This window comes from Quercus lobata, chromosome 9 (genome assembly GCF_001633185.2).
Source record: "Quercus lobata isolate SW786 chromosome 9, ValleyOak3.0 Primary Assembly, whole genome shotgun sequence".
NCBI lineage: Eukaryota > Viridiplantae > Streptophyta > Magnoliopsida > Fagales > Fagaceae > Quercus > Quercus lobata.
Genome location: NC_044912.1, coordinates 43,020,855 through 43,042,956, shown reverse-complemented (window position 1 = coordinate 43,042,956; position 22,102 = coordinate 43,020,855). Strand labels below are relative to the sequence as shown.

The following is a 22,102-nucleotide window of genomic DNA, read 5'->3' as shown; positions in this document are numbered from 1 at the left end:
TATTACTCAACTAGGAATACAATATCTTTGAGAACATGACTTAGGGTTTACCAAAGAATCAACAACATGACTGAGGAGTGAGAATTAGATGCTTGTGATTAATGATCTAATAAACTTGACCATATATATAAAGAATATATATTCATAAAAGAGAGATCGATGTAGAAACACATGAGACCACATGGAACATCCGTTTTTAACTACAATTTTGGAATATTCAGACCGTTAGTAAAAAATTAGTATAATTCCAAAATTTTCTTGATTTTTAATTAGATATGCCAATAAACTAACATGTGCTACAGATATATATATAATCTCACACATAGCTAATAATCTAGGTTTTGAACCAACCCTGCATTTGATTGTTGATCGTATAAACCTGTATTATAATTTATATCCTTTGTCTTTTTTTGTACAATAATAATAATAATATATCACTTGTTAATTATAAGTACATGAATCCTTACTAACTACCATTGACTATGTCATGCATTTGGATTTTGGAACATGAACAAGAAACAGATCCTACAATTGGATTTTTCTTTCTGTGAATCGAGGAGCAGGCCGGCTTTATTTTCTATGATTTTTTTTCTTATGTTCCAAATTCCAATATTGGGTGTCTATTATTATACCTAGCTAATTTATTAAATTTAGACCATCTAATTCAAGGAGTTTTTTAACATTTATTTTTGAATAATTGGTCACTGATAGTTTGAGGATGCTGAATATTGACATATTTGTACTTCTTCCTTTCAAAAATAATTTCCTATAGTATATGATTATAATATGTTTCAACTGTTTTAGTGGTTTGACAGTTTCGGTTCGCTGTTTTTTTTTTTTTAAACAGTTTCTTTTGTTAACACTAGGTTTTAAAAGAAAACTATTTTGGGGAATTTCATTTACTTTTTGAAATATATATTAAAAAAATTCAGCCGCCCTATCATATCATAAATTTAAGATTATTCCTCAACTACAAAAAGTTAAAATAAAAATCTCTAAGTTTTTCGAAAACACAAGTTGTTTGTATACAGTTTGTATATAAGTATATTTTGAAGACTCTTATAACTCAATAACATTGTCTTTTTTTTTTTTTTTTTGATATATATACACGATTGCAACCGTAGGATGTCTTGGAGTAGATGATAATGAATAAAGTGACAATTAATCTCAATATCTTTGGTACGCACATGAAAGACATCATTGTGGGCAATCTGAAAAGTATTTCAATTGTCATAATAGGTCGGAGCATTTAACTCCAGATCTCTTGCAAACACCATAACTAAGCTCTGAGGTTTTCATTCAATTTCTATGATTCAACTTTGATACCATGTTGAAGTCTGAAAAACTATGTATTGAATTGTATATAATAAAATACAAGGATCTGCCTTATATAAGTAGACAATGTGTATTGTACAGATAACCTACAACTATGGGCCTAAGCCATTAGGTTTATACTCTAATAGTATTCTAACATTAACTATTAAAGACTTTATTAGTTGTTTCATTTTCTTTGTAATTTCATTTTCTTTGTAAGTACAAACAATGTAACTTATTTGATTTGAAGTCGCCTCCCCTATGAGTACAAAAGAAAATGTAAGTACATTAATTACGGATATTAGTTTGTAGATATGATGAAACTTCAGTGGCTTGCGAGTTGTGCAATCAGCGTCAGTTTCTTGATGAATTGAAGAATGAAGATGACGGATGGCCGACTACACAATATGTCAAGAACTGCATTGGATTGAGATTGACCAATAACATAGAGATTAGAATAGATACATCATACATGTGCCATATTTTTCAATAGAACTTTGATGGGGATGGTCCTTTTAAAACAAAGTTGATATTTGTCTTTTTTTAAAAAGACATATGCTCGGTTTTGCCAACATGAAAAAGATATGGCTCCTTTCACAATCACACCAGCCCAACAAGTACACCGTGAAGATCACCACTTTGCATGGGCCTAACCTTCTGCACAGTACCATGTCATGGCCCACAATTATGGAAAATTCTTTCATATATATAATTTGACAGTTGGAGAGATGGGGGATTTGAATATTGGAAGTCTTTATTAAAAACACCAGAGAGCGTAAGTTGAGCTACAAAATTTTTGACAATTTGGAACTTTGAATTTTGGAAGAAAAAATGAATAAATGAGGAATAGTGACGGTAGAAAGAAATTGGCTATAAAGAATTTAAATTGATGTGTTGTTACAACTTAGATCTTAAAAAACTTGTGCTATTTTATGGTTTGTTACATTTAATGATTTTATCTGTTTGAATATTTGTAACCCTCATCATTAACTACTAGATTCATTTTTTAGTTGGAAAATTTTTTTTCTTTAATAGATTATATCTATTATATATATATATATAAACAAAAACATTTGAATTTTGGTTGATGTAATAATATTTTTTCATAAAAATAAAATTATTTCCTAATTTTTCTCCAATTTTTTACAAGTCATCATTCTTAAACATATTTCCTAATTAAGTTTAAATTATATTCTATATTTAAACATTTCATTAGATTCTTGCAACAATTAAAATAAAATAAATCCATAATAATTAAATATCATTTTAAGGCCAAAAAAAAAAAGTTATTAATAATTATCAAATTTATATTTAAATTAAATAAATAAATAAATATTTCAAAGCATATTGCATGAGGTGCCGACTAATTTATATTTTAAAGTAATGGTTATTTTTTGGATTTTTTTTTTTTTTTTAAAGGCTATTCCAATTATAAATAGCATAGATATCCCACAAAATGGTGTGCCATCAATCCAATGGTCCGGGTTCCTCAGTCTGTCATACCATAGCAATAGCATCGGCCAAGAAAATCGGCAACATTAACATGATTTGATATTGATATTTGATATACATCTCTTCAAATTTATTAACCAAAACTCTAATAATTAAATGGTTTTTTTTTTCTAAATGCTTGAATCATGACCACAAAATTCACTTGGACATGATAAAGATATATGAAGGCAAGAAAATCTTAGATACATTTTAAGTGCCATGTCCCCATGTAGGTGTCGGTTTTGAAAATAACTCACTTAAATTTAGATCCCTCCCAATTCAATTGGGTCCACAACATGTACATCATCATCTTCACTGCAAATAAGTAAAGACAAATTAGAGTGTATACATGTAATTGATGGCTTATGATTGAGAAGGTCATGAAAGCGATTGCGTCGGCTATCTAGTTTTTCCTTCTTTTCCAAAAATAGGCCAGCGTTTTCTTTCTGGTTTTTCGTTTGATGAAACTCTTTAAAGGGTTGAGATTAGATTAAGATGGGATTTTTAGAGTCTTTTTGTTTTTAATTTATAGTTGTGGTCAACTTTTCTTCTCCTTTTTTGAGAGAGTTTCAACTATAACATCTGCTTCTGATGATAGCTCTTTATCATCAGACCTTTTGGTGTAGGCGGAAATTGAACCCCAGATCTTTTATTCAACTACTAAAAATTTTATCGAGCTAACTGGAACCCACTATAATCAACTTGGTGTTTCCAACTTAGGTATTTAGTGTCCTATTTATCATCTGCTTTTTGCTTAAACTTATTTCCTGTTTGTGAGCCCTATATGGGTCCCATAAAACTCCAAACTTATTTCATTTCACTTTTAGGGTGTTTAGTGCAAAATTTTAGTAAAAAAGTCAACTCCAATCAATTGTTAGTGAGTCATTCTATGACTTTTTTGCTCAAACTATCAAATCATTTTTACTTATTACATGTCCCACTCTACTTTTTTTTGTCATAGTATTTTCAACCAAAAAAAAACCAATCAACTTATTTTATTTTAGTTTTTAATAAAAAATTAGATAAGTTGTTTCCAAATGTACCTAGAATTCAAATTACCCCCCCAACTTAAGATGTATTATAAAAACAAAGGGTACGATTATACTTACTAAACACAATTAGTTATTAGACAAAATAAACCAGTAAAAATATACCCAAAAAAGAAAAGAAAAAATGAAAATAAGCTTATCCAATGAGTGAGAAGTGAGAACCACGTTTATAGAATTCATTGGGCTTTCAAAAAGCCCATTAATCTCTAAAGGAGCACTGATCCCATCATCATCATCATCATCCAGGCCTATATTCTACATTGCCAATGCCCTTTTCGCCCCCTTTATGTTATTAAGAACTTCTACTTCAATCATTGTCCAAAGCAAGAAATTTTTATATCATGGACAACCGGAGTCCGCTGCTAGTGCACAGAACCAATGGGCCAAATTTGAAGTCACCTATGTAGGACGTGTTGATATAGTTTAAGGAGGAATTTAGACTCTAAGCAAAAGATGGAATTTGACTACCATGTTTTACATACAATTTTTTAATACTTCACTTCTTGTAATTGCAATTTCACAAGTATACTTTAGCTTCATTTTTCAGCAAAAGGCTGAATAAATTGGTGCTAAACAGAGACAACTGAGAAACTAATAGGGAGAATTAAAAAGAAAATCAGAAATATTAAATCTTTTTTTTTTTTAATGTTTTGGTAATCCTAATTTAAATGTGTTCAAATCAGAGAGAATTGAGGATTGGGTCAAAAAACCTAGCCCTTCTCTTTCACATATTTTTAGAAATGGACCCAACATTAGCAAATAAGTGCATGATGCATGTGGAAGATGATGACCAAGAGAACAACGCTTGTGGAATATGAAATTTTGGTCCAGTCTCCAAGTGGCAATAAGAGAGAGATGAGGGGACCTAAAATCCATGGTCCAACAACAACAGGGTGTTCAAATCTTCGAGATTACTCATATGGGCCCAATTGAAATTTTGAAAACCCAAGATAAAATCCCTCTTATCCAGTTTGTTTGCAAGAAAAAATCTATCCTAAGATAAGAGCAAACCCACATTTTCACTAAGCACTGCCACTTGTACAAAAGAGTGTTGGCAGCACCAACTGGACCGCCAAGATTGATCATTGTATAGCACTGGTGGGAGTAGAGTTGTTGGGTTTTGAAGATTAAGGGTGGTCCAGTAGGGGTCCTTACTCCTACTCCTTATGGTCCTAACCCTAGTGAGAAGTGAGGACTTTCTTGTGATAGAGAAGGTTGTGGTGAATACCCTTGTGTATTAAGTAAAGCTGTTAGTGCAGACCCATGTGAATTCCTCATGGCTGGCGTGCATAACTTCTTCCTCCATTGCAAGTCAAGTTTGAGTTTGATTTTCAAGTTCCTGTCGTTATACATTTATTACATAACAAGTCGACATTAGCAATTTCTTTCTGTCTAAATTATATCAATTGCATGATTTCATTGATCCTTTAGATTTGAAGCAACCTTTCGTGATCATAAATTTTCATTTATTTTGTCTATGTTAAAATAGAAACAAACTCAAGCCAACAAAACACTCATTTAAGTTTTTGTTTCTTTGAATGCCATTGTCATTTTATGTATCCTTTTCATATACTACCTAAGCCTCAGCATAAAAACCAAAGCCTACATAGGATGGGAAGTGTGCTCCCACACAATTGGCCAAAATTAGACTACCGACTTGATAAGGTGGCAAATTATGATTGTGAATTAAGTGAAGTTGTTTGTACACTCCCACGTGAATTCTCATGGCAAGGTCGAGTTTGAGTTTGATTTTCATCTTCCTGTCGTTGTACATTTATTATATAACAGGTCGGTACTAGCTTCTTTTTTCTTTTCATTTTTTTTGTGTTCAAACTATATCAATTACATGATTCGTTGGATATTTGAAATAATCTTTTGTAATTATGAATTTTCTTTCATTCGTCAACAAAAACTATTATTTCACTTGTTTTTGTTTTTCTTAATGGCATTGACAATTAAGTGTCATCATATGCACAAAAGCCCACATAGGAAGTGTGCTCTCACACATAAATGACCCAAATCAGACTATCAACTTGCAAAGGTGACAAATTATTATTGTTGCAATATTACTTTTAAATTGATCTATTAGTAACATTACTTTTATTATGTATCAATCACAATATGTCCTCAAAATAGCTTTTAAATTGGTTTGTTAGTGACATTACTTTTATTATGTATCAATCACAATATGTCCTCAAAATAGCTCAATAGCATTTCGTACTTTCTTTTACAAGAACAATCTAAGTTCAAATTCCCCATTGTTGTAATAAACATGTAGAATCATAAATGGACTCTTTTTATTACCCAAAAGAAAATCAAAAGAAATTAAATGGATTTATATTCCAATAACGAAATTGAATCACTGTTTCTATTTCAAGGAAGTGATAACTGTAGGACATAAAATTGGATCAACCTTGGATTCAAAGTAACTTTCCATTTGGTAGCAAGAGAGAAGCCAAATTTTTTTCTTTTGCTAAGTGAAGAAAAAGATTAAGTAGATGAAGTATAAAGGTGTTGGACTTAAGTCAAATCTTAAAATTAGTACAATAACCCAAAAGTGGCTTACTTAAGAGATACCATTACATTAGGCTACAAAGCCAATCGAAAAAAGTTGATAAAAACAACATTTCGATTTCAAACTGATTAATACATAATATACGGACCCCTTGGATTCGTAACTTAACCCAATTACCCAAGAGGATCCAATCCAGCACACTTAAAGGGCTAGTAGAGGAGCCATATTCAATGAGACCTCTCATGACCCAATGACCAAGCCCAAAACCTTTTCACCTCTCCTCCTTTTTTTTCTTTATAAAAATATTATAATTGAAAAAAAAAAAAAAACCACCTACCTATCTTGCCATATATGTTTTTTTTAGAGACTTTATACAACAATTTTCATAACATTGTTCCAACAATTGGGCTGACAAATTTTTATTAGTTCTCTTCTAGACCAATCACATCATTGACATCGCTTTATTTTCATTAAAAACTTGTTTCTTAAACAGCTATGAAATATTTTGTAACAAACAAAGTAATTGTTTTCTTTATCAAAAAGTCATCTTAAATGTCATTGACATGTAATTGTTTTCTAATGACAACTAAATTCAACCGTGATTTATTTAACTGAATTTAAACACCTTAGAAATATAATCTAAATTATATCCTTTCACATATTTAGAAGTTTTTAGTCACATTGTCCCACCAATATACGCTAAAACAAAACCATCTATTTATCAAAAAACAAAAAAAAACAAAACAAAACAAAACAAAACAAAAAAACAAAACAAAACAAAACCATCTAAGAGTATTTATGCTATGTTTTCCAGTTGTTCATAACTGGAGTCAAGGTTATGTTCCAGGCATAAAAACTCACCATGGGGAAGCACAAAGAAGGCCACCCCATCTGTGTGTGTGTGGGTGTTTAACTTGAAGAGCACTAAGTTAAGACTGCAATAAAATTAACAATACTAAGCACACACCCTAGAGCGCGCACAGCTTCATCACAACAAATACATAAAGAATAGCAATCATGTACACTGATAATTAATAAACAGTGGAAGTAAACAAGTTGGGGAATGGATGAAATTGCCAATGGCTTGCCATTTCAAAATAAATTTAGAAATCCCTTACCAAATTAATCTAAGACTCTTTGTATATATGTTCATAAACTTGTTTCTTTTATACAACAAAAAATTGGGTGGAGATAGCAATATCTCAGCCACCAAAGAACAACAATCTCCTAAACTCCCTATAAAAAAATGCCTGCCCAATGGCAGAAAACAAAACCATCCTCACAAAGAATGCACACCACCAAAAACTATATATCCCCGCCCTCTTCAACTATAAACATTGTACAAATTGAATGCTATAATAAATGAATAAAAAATTAATTTTTCAACAGGGGCGTTGACAAGGGGTAAAAAAACAATAAGAAAGAGATGGATAAGGAATTTACAACCACCACTGCAATGACCAGAGAATCTGAATGCACCATATACCAGGACGAAAACCCGAGAAAGGCATGCTTGAGCCTCCATAGCCTACTCACTTAAAAATTGGAAGGCTGGATTCTCAATAAGTTCGTCTGATGGTTTGACATCGGAGAATTCTTTCTCTTGCAGAGTAGTAGAAAGGTCATCAACCGTGAAGGGGATGCTGTAATGAGACATACATATTAGTTGATAACTAAAAAGCTAGTTTTCTACTATAGCTCCACTTATTACAACGGAAAAGATGAGATCTTTTAAATTATTTTTCTTCAATTATATAATTTTAAAACTCTTTCCAGTTATATTTCAAAATTATCAAGCTCCTCCAAACACACATGGCAAGGGATTTTCTAGAGCCAGTACATGGTTCTAATGTTTCTAGTGTCCCCCAGAGCAAATGTAAAAGAGAAACTCTCACCCAGAGTTGTCATCCAACAAGAAGGAATTGCTCTCAGCATCGTTGGAATCCTCTGTCATAAGTACCCTCATACTAGAAATGACCTGTTGAAAGAAAAAAGGTGTGGTTGTTAAGCTATCAAATTAACTTGACAAGATTAAGAATCACTAACATAATTTTTAGAAAAAAACTTCACAGGATTAAGAATTATTAACATTTCAGAAGATATTCTCAGAAAAAAGCTTACATCTGGAGACACACTTCGAGTATTATAGTTGTCATCCCAGTAGAGCGTACATATTCTGTACAGCTGCTGAACACTTAGGATCTGAAAAATCAAGCCATGATGTCAGAGAGAGATTGGATTTTTTTTTTTTTTTCGCTTTTGACATTGATAAAATATCATGGATACAATTCCCAAAGGAACCAAACGTGTAAGTTTACATACATTATCTGGCACTAGCATGAACAAAATGAACGTTCAGACAAGGATAAGGTGGTGAATAGTTTAGGCAATTGCCACTCAGAAGAAAGACATGAGCTGTCATCAACCAAATATTTAGCATCTATTCTGTGAGCCATGCTCCTTAATTATAGGGATGGCAATTGGTCAGGTGGGGTTGGATCGTGGGTAACCCCATCCCTGCTGCCCCATCTCCTCTTTGGGGCAGGAAAACCTTTGTGGGGCAGGAGCAGAGTAGATCGGGTTTGAGGTGGGTTGGAGATGTTTTACTAATCCTCATGAGAGTGATAAGATAAAGATGAAACATAAGGGATGTGAGAATACTATTAGAGAATGAGAGACAAGGATTTTGGAAATGGTAATAGAATATCTATATAAAATAATTCTAACTAGGATTGTCTAGGAAAGATTAACTTGTATGTATAAATGATTTAAATATATATACATTCGGGTTGGGGTGGAACGAGCTAAATCTGTCCCTGCCCCGTCACCTCTTTGGGGCAGGGAAAATCCGTGCAGGGCAATTTTAACATCCCAACTTAATTCTTTTTTACTAAAGGCCTTCTTGCTGCTAATCAGTAATCTTAAGTCACACTGCAAAGAGTGAGAAAGAGAATGAGAGACTTACAGGGCACAGGTCATGGGTGATTTCATCGTAGGAAATTCTATATTTCTGATGTATGACCTGTAGATCAAAATCGGTGAAAACCAAGTAAGTTATATATCATTAGAGCTACAGTTACTTAAGAGAGAAAATTTGGACCGTGATAATTTCTAGTTAAAGCTGCCAAAGATTTTCTAATAACATGACAATATGCAAAGTAAATCCACAATAGTTGATAAATCACTCATTCATTTAAAATAAAAGAAAATCTACAATGTTTGTGTAAGGTAGGTATCTTTCAGTACAATGTGAAAGGAACTATTATCAGATGCAACAGTAAAGCAACGCCTGAAGAAGGTCCAAGACCTCTTTTCTAAAAATCATGTTGCATTTCAGATCGGAAATACACAAAATACACATATTCAATCCATAAATCAGATAATTTTTATATATTTAGTACATCAATCATATTGACAATAATGCAATGCCTTGACATGTGACTGATATAACTTGTGGATTACCCATGAATACATTATTTATAATTCCCTATTGCCAAATCATCCACAAAACACACAAGGGAGTAGATTCTTTTTTTTATAGGTAAGTTAACATGCACCAGTGGGTCTTAAACCCATGACCTCACCCTCCAGCTAACACTTGCAAGGGGAGGAAGTGCCAATTGAGTAGCCTTGATATTAAACAGTCAAATGTTTTTATGGCTTTTAAATAATGTACTATTATCTACCCATCTATCAGCTGAAAGTAATAATGCCATGATATTGCATAATATTCATTTATACTAACCGAAGTTTGATTTCAAAATCCCTTTTTCTATATAAGGAATAAATACATTAATATCAAAAGGGGGCATAAACCATGAACACTGGGAGTTTGCAAAAGATTTCAGTTTTATAGTTCTTTAACCTGTACACAAATTATCTCTGACCAAAAGAAAAATAGAAATTATCATTATTTATTGTATTGTCATACCTTATTTATAATATGACAAAGTTCCAAGCTTTTCCAAATAATGATACAAATTTCAGTCACTATCCCCAATTAATACTGATATTTCATATAAGCATCAACTTAAGACCACCACTTACCCCACCCCCCCCCCCTTTCAAAAAAATGAAAAGATATGGTTTTCAATTAGGTTATATGGACTGATCACATCCAATTATCAAGAACTCAGATGAACAAATAACTAAGGTAATTAAGCAACATTCCAAATATCATAAAATTCAACAACGGTTGAGGTAGAAGCCACGGAGAAGCTTACCAAGAACCCAACAGCCTGTCTTATGTGCTTAAGTTCATCCCATGATGAGCCTGCAAACTGCAATCCAAGGAGATCAAGTTATGAACCTACAGAAAACTATGCATGCATATGGGAAACAAAGTGTTCCATGGGTTGATGTATGTATACGCCCAGAGACTCGAAGCCTTTTTTTTTTTTTTTGATAAATAATAAACGCCGAGAGACTCGAAGCCTACATGCAACAATAATTAAAATTAAGAAGTTGCCCCCAAGAAACTAAAGTTTACCTCTTCTTTTGCTTGGCAGCACCATAGCTCCAACTCAGCTAACCCAGCTTTAACATATTCCCCATTGCTAAATGTACAACACTCACGACGTAGAAGAAGACTGGAAAGTCATAACAAATTACAATTTAACTAAACTTTTCAGTATACATTGATGAATGAAGAAAAAAACTAATTACCTATTAAAGAGTTGTACGTTGATATATGAGAAAGTTTGAGTGTAGATCTTCTGGACAAGAACTGGAGGCACCTGAAACCCCCCAACAACTATAATCATTTCTGTGAATTTAAAAGATAAAAACAGTTTGGCAATACTCAAATTTTGTAACTTTAAAATCTACAATGAAGTTCCATACAAAATTATCTTTCAGTGTACTGAGAAGAGTGTTGAGGCCTTCAATAATGCTTAGCCAGTGATTCGTTGGAGAATCTTTTCCAAAGGACCGCCCAGATCTTAGTACTCCCTTTGACGTTCTTGGTGCCTATATATCCACATCACAGGTTACACAAGCAACACACTAACTTTTAAGATAAAACAAAAAAAATGCTGCTGACAGATTATCCCATAAGGTTATGCATAAGAACTTCCAAAAGGCAATATTTTAAAAAATGAGGCAGTCAATCAAGTTATACAGGGCAAAACAAAAACAAAAACAACACAATTATGGGCATTTGAACTTTAGCCCTCCAATGTTAGTAGGACAACCACAAAATATATTTTAATGGAGTTCATAAATGAAAGAAAGTACCTGGATACATAAGGACAGCAACGATGACAACTCCTTCTTCAAGTTGTCTCGGATAATTCCATATATTTTCTCCACATAGGCTGTGAGCTGCTGCTTGAAAAGCAAAGCTGGGTATTTAGCTTCTACCTGGCGTACTACATCAAATGCAGAAACAGGAAGATTGGCAGAAGAAGGAGAGCGAAAACCCTGCAATTGAATGACCATATCATATTACATTGATGAAGTAAAGTGCTGATACTTAATTATTATAATTTTGCATCACAAAAGACAAGTCAGATTACATAAAATGAAACAGAACAAATTTTTTTCAAGCTAAAAAAAGAAACAAAATGAATAATAGAATCTATACCATTGTCATCCTCCCAAAGAGGGATGTTGGAGCAGGAGGTTTCCGAGCAGATGCACCACTTGCACCAGACCCCTTCAGACTTTTTTGGAGCAAGAACAATAAAGTAGATGTATTTGATAACCAATAAGCCATATGATTATTGTCATCTTGATCCTGAAATTTAAAAGATATATTATTTTTAACTTCTAATATTAGAAAGAGCACACCAAAGAAAATATGAAATTATTAAATAACTGATGGAAGTCAAGCAAACCAATCTAGCATATATGCATATACAACAGTGGCTATGAAAAGAGAGAGAGTGAAACTAGCAGGAGTGAAACTAGCAGAGCATGAATCACTTCAATTAATTTTCACTAATAAAAAGAACAGAAGTTTTTCTTTCTACTAAAAAAAAAAAAAAAAAAGCAGCTACTTCTTCTACACTTGTGACAACTTGGAGACATCACTAAAAAAATGTCCTACTAGACCAAAGTCGGGGAAGGCAGGAAAAAAGAAACAACTGCAGATAGCTGGTCAACTTTCAATAACATAGTGCTCTACGTTTATAACATAACCCTTTTTATTGTATAATGAACAAAAATTGCATAGTAATGCCTGTTTTTTGAAGTCAATAGAAAATGAAGATGGTTGTTGCCTATTGTTAGAGAAATAGAAACATAATATTATGGGTTGTACCCTTGTGTTGTATGGGTGGCACTCTTCTAGAAGGGTCTAGAAGATTATTGTGATGATGTGCCTTCAAAAATAAACCCTATCTATTGTAACTACCTTTTTCTATATAAGAAATGAATAGTAAGAGGGCTGTGAACTATGAATTTCCAGCTCCCCCTTTTATCTGCAATATCATCTTTTATTCCTTTTCTTTGAAATGGTGTCAGAGCCTTAAACCCCTTGGCCCTCAACAGGAATTGTATGGTAAGAAGGCTGTGAACTAAGAATTTCCAGCTCCTTGTTTTTTGTGGACTATCATTTTTTATTCCTTTTCTTTGACATGGTATCATAGACTTGGCCTTCAACGAGAATTGAATAGTAAAAGAGCTGTGAACTAAGGTTTTCCTTTCCTTTCCCTTTGCTACTCATTTCTCATTCTTTATCTATGCATCCTAACATTGGGTTGAAAACCTGGTTACCAGGCATCTGAGTGTTGTTGGATGGTGAGTGAAGATGTAGGTTATGGTTTGTCTTCACCACCATTGCTGCTGCCATTCTTGGTTAAAGGATGAAACAGAAAAGATGCCCAAATGAGGAATCTAATACTTTGCAGAAATCCCAGATGCTAACACAAGAATTTTGAAGATACAATATGTCTATATTAACAGGAAACAGTAAATTAATCCCAGATTGAAGGTGGAAGTAAAAATTAATTACTGATTATAAAGTTGTCAAAGGTTATCAAATTAGCACAATGATACAAAACATCAAGATGTGGAAATCAGAAACAGTAATTCCATCCTGCAATCAAAAAGAATACAATTACACTGTACTTATAGTCATATATACCATTAACCTTAATGTTTTATTATGGGGCACAAAGGGATACTTAGGGTTTGTGCTTTCATAGAATAGAATTTTATCTGAGGGTGTGCCTCTTAATGTTTCATTAAAGATAATCAACTCTCAGATGCATGATCTTTCTGAAGATTCACATCAATAATTGGATGATTCAACCGTATGGAACAATCACACACAAAACAGCCATAAGCAAAGCAATCTAGTTACCTCAATGGCCGAACCAATCATCTGGATGAGACGATCAAATACACTAGTCCTTTCAGCTTCAAAAGATTTCCAGTGGAGAAGACATTTGTAGATGGTAAATGCTGCAACAGGCTTCCCTTGACTGAACCCAATGTTTTTCATGACACAGCTAATAAGAGCATCAACGTTCTCCTGTAACAAAAGCAAATTTCAAATGTCAAAAATAGTCAGCCTACACTCTTAAAAAAATTAAAGCATAGGCAGCTGAAGATCATGATTTTTTTAAACACAGACATGTTGCCGCTCAGCATTGGATCTTCTGAACTTGCTATCAGACTCCGTAGTAAATTTCTTAACGGGTGTTGCACTCTGGGATTCCTGCAAGAATGAACTCTTTTCAATGAACACAAAAGAAAGAGTACAGCAAGTGGACTCGTATAAACAGAGATTATAAAAGAAACAAATATGAGGGAAAAAAAGTAATTACATTAGCTTTGTCCTCATCACTCACATAATGACCATTTTCCTGTCTCTGCAAATAACAAAAAATATATATATACAAATATAAATCAAAAACTAGAGATAGAGAGAGGATATAACAAAAATATATATAAACAAATATAAATCAAAAACTAGAGATAGAGAGAGGATGAGGATTAGGGGTTTCAAAATCAACCCAAACCCACCCACTTAAATGAGACCCAAACCCACCCAATTATTAATTGGGTTAAATGGGTATTAACCCAATTAAACCCAATTAACATTAATGTTTATTGGGTTTCAATTGGGTACCCAATTAGACCCAATTATGATCCAACTATCATTTCTATAAATCATCCAACTCTAAAATGCCCCAAAACCACTAAAATTACCAAAATACCTCCTCAACCTAAAAAATGACCAAAATAACACCTAAACCTAAAAATGACCAAAATACCCCTAAAACCTAAAAAAAGACCAAAATACCCCATAAACCTAGAAAATGACCAAAATACCCCCAAAACCTAAAAATTATCAAAATAACCCCAAAACCTACAAAATGACCAAAATACCTCCGAAACCCAAAAAATGACCAAAATACCCCCCAAAACCTGAAAATTACCAAAATACCCCAAAACCTAAAAATGACCAAAATACCCCCTCAAAATCCAAAAAAAGACCAAAATACCCTCGAAACCTAAAAATTACCAAAATACACCCAAAACCTAAAAATTACCAAAAATACCCCAAAACCCAAAAAAATGACCAAAATACCCCCGACATCCAAAAAATAACCAAAATACCCCTAAAATCTAAAAATTACCAAAATACCCCCAAAACCTAAAAATTACCAAAATCCCTCTAAAACCTAAAAAATGGGAAAAATAACCCCGAAACCTAAAAAATGACCAAAATAACCCCAAAACCTAAAAAAATGACCAAAATACCCCCGAAACCTAAAAAATGACAAAAATATCCTCGAAACCTAAAAAATGACCAAAATAACCCCAAAGCCTAAAAATTGATCAAAATAATTTAGAAACCTAAAAATGACCAAAATACCCCCTAAACCTAAAAACTTACCAGAATACCCATGAAACCTAAAAAATGACCAAAATACCCTCAAACCTATAGAGTGACAAAAATACCCCTAAACCTTTGAAATGACCCAAATAAACCCAAAACCTCTAAAATGGCCACAAACAACCTGAAACCTCTAAAATTACCAAAAATACCCTGAAACCCCTAAAACGACCAAAATACCTCTAAACCTATAAAACGACCAAAATACCCCTCAAAATATCTAAAATGACCAACATACCACTAATCCTATAAAATGAACAAAATACACCCGAAGCCACTAAAATTACCAAAATAGGGGTTTGGGGTATTTTGGATGTTTCGAGATTATTTTTATTAAATTAAAGGTTCTAAGTGTATTTCAGTCATTTTGTAGGTTTTGAGGGAATGTCACTAATTTTTTAGGTTTTAGAGGTGTTTCGTTAACTTTTAGATTTTGGGGGCCATTTTTTTGAAATTTTCTAGGTTTTGGAGGTCGTTTAATAACTTTTTAGGTTTTTGGGATATTTCAATCATTCTTTAGGTTTCTGAGTTATCTTAGTCATTTTTAGGTTTAAGGGGTATTTTGGTCATTTTTTATGTTTAGGGAGTATTTTGGTCATTTTTAGTTTTAGGTGGGATTTGAGTAATTTTTTAGGTTTAGGGTGTATTTTTATCGACTTATAGGTATAAGGGGCATTTTTGTCATTTTATAGGTTTCGGGGTATTTTGGTCATTTTTAAGGTTTCAAGGATATTTTGGTCATTCCAAAATTTAGGGGTTATTTTGGTCATATTTAGGTTTCAGGGGTGCTTTGGTCATTTTTTAGGTTTCAAGGGGTATTTCAATTAATTTTTTTGTTTCGAGGGTATTTCGATCATTTTTTAGGTTTCAAGGGCATTTTGATCATTTTTTGGTTTCTAGGTTTATTTTGGTCAATTTTTAGGCTTCGGGGTTATTTTGGCCATTTTTAAGGTTTCGGGGGTATTTTGGTTAATTTTTAGGTTTCGAGATTATTTTGGTAATTTTTTAGGTTTCAGAGGTATTTTAGACATTTTTTGGGTTTTGGGGGTATTTTAATCATTTTTAGGTTTTAGGGGTATTTTGGTCATTTTTTAGGTTTTGGGGGTATTTTGGTCATTTTGCAAGTTTCGTGATTATTTTGGTTATTTTTAGGTTTAGGGAGTATTTTGGTCATTTTTTAGGTTTTTTGGTTTCAGTGGTATTTTGGTCATTTTTTGGGTTTCAAGGGTATTTTGGTTTCGGAGGTATTTTGGTCTTTTTTAGGTTTCAGGGGTATGTTGGTAATTTTTAGGGTTTCGGGAGTATTTTAGTAATTTTTGGGTTTCAGAGGTATTTTGGTAATTTTTGGGTTTCAGGGGTATTTTGGTCATTTTTTAGGTTTCGGGAGTATTTTGGTCATTTTTTGTGTTTCGGGGGTATTTTGTTCATTTTTTGGGTTTCGGGGGTATTTTGGTCATTTTTTAGGTTTTTTTTTTTAAGGTTTCAAGGGTATTTTGGTCATTTTTTTGTGTTTTGAGGGTATTTTGGTAATTTTCAGATTTGGGAGTATTTTGGTCATTTTTGAAGATTTTAAGTACTTTGGTCACTTTCACTTTAGTGACATTTTGGTAATTTTGATAATTGGGTGAGTTGGGGTTTATTCATAATAATGGTTAGGTTGAATTTGGGTTAGAAGCAATTAGTTAAATGGGTTTTATACACCCAACCCAATTATACCCACCCATTTGCCACCCCATTGAGAATCCACTCAGCAGTATAGGTTTACCTGAGTTGCTGGAGTTGTCGGATGCTCTGGTGCCTTTTTTACAGGCGTTAGAAAGGTTTGCTGCCGAAGAATTTGATTTTCAGATTCAATGTCAGAAAATTTTTCTTCAAGCCTGCAAATAAAAATAACAATAATCACGATGATAAAAATGAAATTTGAAAAGAGAGCTTTCATCCTACGTTCAATATGTAATTAGATCTATACTCCAATCTATGTCCAATATTACAAAAGAGACCATGGTAACCACCTTTGCATGGCAGTCTTTAGCTGAATTATTTTTGATTCTGCCTCCAAAGCTTGCTTCAACCGCTCTTCACTAATTTTGTTTGCCTCTTCATATCTTTTCTCAGTTTCATCAATTTTCTTTTCCAGTGAACCAACCATGGACTGCAAAATATTTCAAGAAAGCAATAGATAAGCACAAAGAAATGCACAGGTTTGTTCTCCCAAACTAAGGAAAGTTCTTGGGATGGCTATAGCAAATAAACAAGGCAGTGTCCTTCAGCAAAATGCAGATCCTACACTTTCAACCACCTTACCTTCAGCTTTTCATTTTCACTGGTAAGCTTCTCCAGCATTTCATTGTCAATAACCGGAACCTCCTGTATAACAGGGACCTTCTCTATTGTCCTCTTTGCAGCCTCACGTTCCTTCTCAAGCATTGCTTTTGTTTCCTTAAACTGAAGCTGCATCTCTTGCAAAGTAGACTGTAGTTTTTCGTTTTCTTGTGTTTTAGCTTCCTCTACATCGGCCTACACAAATTGGATATATTAGGAATGAGAAATGCAATAAAATTTCAAGAGAAACTGTTTAAGAAACAACATACACACACAGATAAATATATTCTTCTATATATCTTTCTACAAGCAAAAGAATACAGGCATTCTTCAATTACACAAGCCAAAATTATAGTAGTTACTAAAACATAGCTCCATAAAGTACAAACTGAAGTTCATGAACTATTTTAAGGTGAAAGCCCCTAAAAGTTATTATAGAAGTTAGCCATAAAAATTTCAAAATATCCATAAGTGAAATAAGATAAAGAGACTTCCCAGCATACAATGTATCCTTTTCCTTTTTCAGTTCGCAATTTGTAGGCAATTTGTTAGGAATTGAGGACAGAAAGGTTAATGGAAGTGGGTTGGGTGTGTTCTAAAGACTGATTCTTACATAGATGGCAGCATCAAAAACCATCAGCGCAAGATCAAATAGATCAACCAGATGATCACAATGAAACATTTTTTTGCTTGTCTTACCCCTTTTTATTCAAAAATACTTTCCTTTCACATATTTTTTTGCTTGTCTTACCCCAACTCACCCACTTATCAAAATTACCAAAATGCCACTAATGTGAAAATGACCAACGTACTCTAAAATCTTCAGAAAATGACCAAAATACCCCCAAATCAAAAAATGGCCAAAATACCCCTCGAAACCCAAAAAATGACCAAAATATCCCCGAAACCCAAAAAATTACCAAAATACTATTTTGGTCATTTTTTGGATTTTAGGGGTATTTTGGTAATTTTAAGGTTTCGGGGGTATTTGGTCATTTTTTTGGGTTTCGGGGGTATTTTGGTCATTTTTTGGGTTTTGGGGGGTATTTTGGTAATTTTTAGGTTTTGGTGGATATTTTGGTAAGTTTTTGGGTTTCGAGTGATATTTTGGTCATTTTTTAGATTTCAGGAGTATTTTGGTCATTTTGTAGGTTTTGGGCTTATTTTGGTAATTTTTAGGTTTTGGGAGTATTTTGGTCATTTTTTAGGTTTAAGGGGTATTTTGGTCTTTTTATTTTAGGTTTTAGGGGTATTTTGGTCATTTTTAGGTTTAGGTGTTATTTTGGTCATTTTTTAAGTTGAGGGGGTATTTTGGTAATTTTAGTGGTTTTGGGGCATTTTAGAGTTGGGTGATACGTAGAAATGATAGTTGGATCATAATTGGGTCTAATTGGATACCCAATTAAAACCCAATAAACATTAAATGTTAATTGGGTTTAATTGGGTTAAAATCCATTTAACCCAATTAATAATAAGGTGGGTTTGGCTCTCATTTAAGTGGACAGGTTTGGGTGGGCAAATGGGTTTGGGTTGATTTTGCCACTCTTTTCATCCACTTCCCAGTACTAGAGTTTCTAGTACAAACAGAAAACTTTGATCACATACAGACACACAGAAAACCTAAGTTCTAAAAAAAAATATAACACATGTTTGTTACTCTATGATTTAATATCAATGAGATCATGTGGTTCCATTCTTCTCCTGAACCAAGAATTGCTATCAAAAACACTTCAATTGAAAACTTAGCCATACTTCAAGAGGCCAAGGTCCACAATTCCAGAAAATAGATAAGCCTCGTAGAAAATTCATGGATCTGACTGCATGTTCGGATAAGTAATGCGATGCAGCAACTTAACACAACTTTCAATAAATTTGTAGTCATATTAATACTTACCCTCATGCGTTTCTCAAGTTGTAATCTCCATGTCAATTCTTCAACTTGCTTTTCCAATTTATTTTTGGCAGCTTGAAGAGCACCAGTTTCCCTTGCAGCCTGTACATAGAGATGAGAAAAGCTAAGAGCCCCGAAATATCACATACAAAAGCGAAAATTGGCAAACTGTGCAGTGCAGCATAAGAAAAGCCACATTATCAAAAAATAAAAAGTAAAGCAATCATAAATGACTTGGCAAGTAGAAAAACCACAGGCTATTTCCTTTACTTTCTTTTTCATTTTTTTTTTTTTTCTGGAAATTACATAACTCATTTGTTTCGTTTTGATCTTGAGGGTGCTATAATAAAATCCCAGTAACTCAATATCTGCCTCATATATGAAACTGAATTTTTATAAGATGCTTTTTTTTTCTATTAGCAAATTAAGCACTCCCAATTGAAAAAGGAGTTTGTCAGCTTTCTGTGGCTGCAGAAAGCCTGAATCAGTATTCAGTGCAAAACTATACAGCAATATACTTCCCTATCATTCTGGGATATATCAAATATGAGCAGTGAGATCGATTAGGAGCACTTGTCAAAGGACATTAATTGGCAAAAAGGAGTGACAAGGCATTGTATTAGTTTCAATTTTTCAATGTGAGAAAGTTGTGAGGGTAAGGTGACGAGCTTGGAGAGACCCCAGAGATCATCAGGAGAGTAGAGTTGAGTGGTACCGGTTTGAGAAGTCAAGACAAAATGGGGCAGTAAAGCTTGAGAGATAAGGAGAAGGACTTTGGTTGCCGTGAGGAGAATGCGATGGCTGTTGATAGTGTGGGGTGCCTATGACAGTTAACAAATCTCACAGTGAAGGAAATTGTAATTCAAGTATTGCCAATGAATGTTGAGGTTGACAAATGATGCTGGAAGAAGTGATCTTTCTAAGTACTTCCATTGTAAGATAATGCAGGGTGACTGCACAAACCATGAGTGGTTGCTGTTAGATGATGGAACTCTGTCCTTTTAGCTAGCAAAAACTACAGTCGCCATGAATTGACGCAACTATTGGTCAATACTAAAATAAAAAAATAAAAAACTTTATGGCAACCCTTTGTAAAGAGAAATAGAATGAAACAGTTCCTTTAGTTATCCCTTTTCTTTCAGTTGTGAATTAGAAGGATTGAAGGAAAGCTAATTATTTCAATCAGCTCTAGAATCTGAATGCCATATAAAATATGAAGGTTATGGATCTTAAGATAGAAAAGACTTCAGATTTTTTATAATTATTATTATAGGTAAATAGGGGAAGGGGGGCTGGAGGGGTTCAAATCCCAAAGCCAGGTACCACAACAGATGCTGGAACCACTGGAGTATCCCTCAAACCCCACAAAAGACTTCAGCCTTTAGTTGAAAACAATGAATACATGCTTGAAAAATAATGTGCATTTTTCCAGTTTTATCAGATGTCTCATTACAGACCAAATAACATTAAATCTCATTGTTGATTTTATCTCTAACTACAATCCCTTAGCAATTTAATAATATAAGACCTTATGAAATTGAAAGAAAAGACAATAATGGAAGAGGTAATCACCATCTTAAGCTGGCGTAGTTCTTTTCGAGCAACTCTTCCTCTCCATGCACACTGTGTCGCAATTGTAGCTTTCTTTATCTTCATATAATGTAGCCGTGCCAAGAATTTGCGACACTGGCTCTGCAATTCAGAATCAAAAGTATTCCAAGATTGAGAGTTAATATAAGAGAAAGAAAGAATTCAGCAACACGGCTAAACAGCATAGGTAAGACAATTGTGTGGACAGCTCCTTGAGAGAGATGTCTGAAGTCACAAGTATGATGTTGATATTTCAAAACATTTCAACATTGTAGAATAACATAAGAAATGAAATTCAAAAATAAATCTAAAATAAAAAGATGCTTAGGAGCCTTTTAAAAATAGTGACGCATTTTGTTAACAATTTACTTTACCTGAATAATAATTGCTGCTTTAGTCTGCCTTCTAAAGCGTAGCTCAGTACGAGCGGCCATTCCACGCATTCCCCTCTGAATAGAAACGGCAGAGGAATACAATTCTGTGTAAGCTTTCCTAGCAAGATACATGCGCAAGGCTCTCTGGATCATCAGACAGGAAGCTTCTCTTCGCATGCCCTCGTAAACTTGCCGAGCAAGTTGTCCTGCAATCAGCACAGACAAAAGCTAAAAATAAACATAGACAAGTCGCAATGTCTCAATAGACAGGACTACAAACTATGACCTAAAACGTCAGAATGCCCCAAGAAATGTCTAGAATTAAATTTAAAATACCTCGGCATGCTGATTGAAGTTGTATAACAGACCGACGCACCAAGACATAACTTTTGCGAGCCAAATAAGACCGGACTTTCCTTTGAATAATGCTGGCTGATCTTCCTAACACCTCACTCCTAAGGGCATCTAGTTCTGCCATCTGACCAGCCCTAAGAAATATCTTAGTTTTACCAATCTGCAAAAAAACAAACAGGACCATAAGGTCACAAAAACTATCCAGCAAATAAATGTATGAACATGTGACAAATAAGCATTTTACAACAGCAAAGGTAAACACTAATTAAGTGCCACAAACTAACCTATATACCTCTCAAGCCCCCACCCCCCCACACCCCCCCCCCCCAAAAAAAAAAAAAAAAAAACACAAAA

At 33.6% G+C, this 22,102-nt stretch overlaps 1 protein-coding gene across 1 annotated transcript in view; it reads right to left on the bottom strand.

Moving 5' to 3' along the window:
• Positions 1–7,483: 7,483 nt before the first annotated feature.
• Positions 7,484–22,102, bottom strand: part of LOC115960533 (myosin-6-like) — a 32,576-nt gene continuing 17,957 nt past the window's right edge. The window contains exons 20-39 of the mRNA XM_031079466.1: positions 21,731–21,908; positions 21,395–21,600; positions 21,003–21,122; positions 19,434–19,532; positions 17,522–17,734; positions 17,230–17,369; positions 16,983–17,094; positions 14,142–14,186; positions 13,949–14,032; positions 13,676–13,846; positions 11,954–12,106; positions 11,605–11,790; positions 11,212–11,337; positions 11,035–11,105; positions 10,859–10,958; positions 10,593–10,649; positions 9,335–9,391; positions 8,491–8,571; positions 8,265–8,347; positions 7,484–8,012 (exon numbers count right to left, since the gene is read on the bottom strand). Of these exons, the coding sequence (XP_030935326.1) occupies positions 7,898–8,012; positions 8,265–8,347; positions 8,491–8,571; positions 9,335–9,391; positions 10,593–10,649; positions 10,859–10,958; positions 11,035–11,105; positions 11,212–11,337; positions 11,605–11,790; positions 11,954–12,106; positions 13,676–13,846; positions 13,949–14,032; positions 14,142–14,186; positions 16,983–17,094; positions 17,230–17,369; positions 17,522–17,734; positions 19,434–19,532; positions 21,003–21,122; positions 21,395–21,600; positions 21,731–21,908 (2,397 nt within the window). The 3' untranslated portion in view covers positions 7,484–7,897. The remainder of the gene's footprint in view (positions 8,013–8,264; positions 8,348–8,490; positions 8,572–9,334; positions 9,392–10,592; positions 10,650–10,858; positions 10,959–11,034; positions 11,106–11,211; positions 11,338–11,604; positions 11,791–11,953; positions 12,107–13,675; positions 13,847–13,948; positions 14,033–14,141; positions 14,187–16,982; positions 17,095–17,229; positions 17,370–17,521; positions 17,735–19,433; positions 19,533–21,002; positions 21,123–21,394; positions 21,601–21,730; positions 21,909–22,102) is intronic.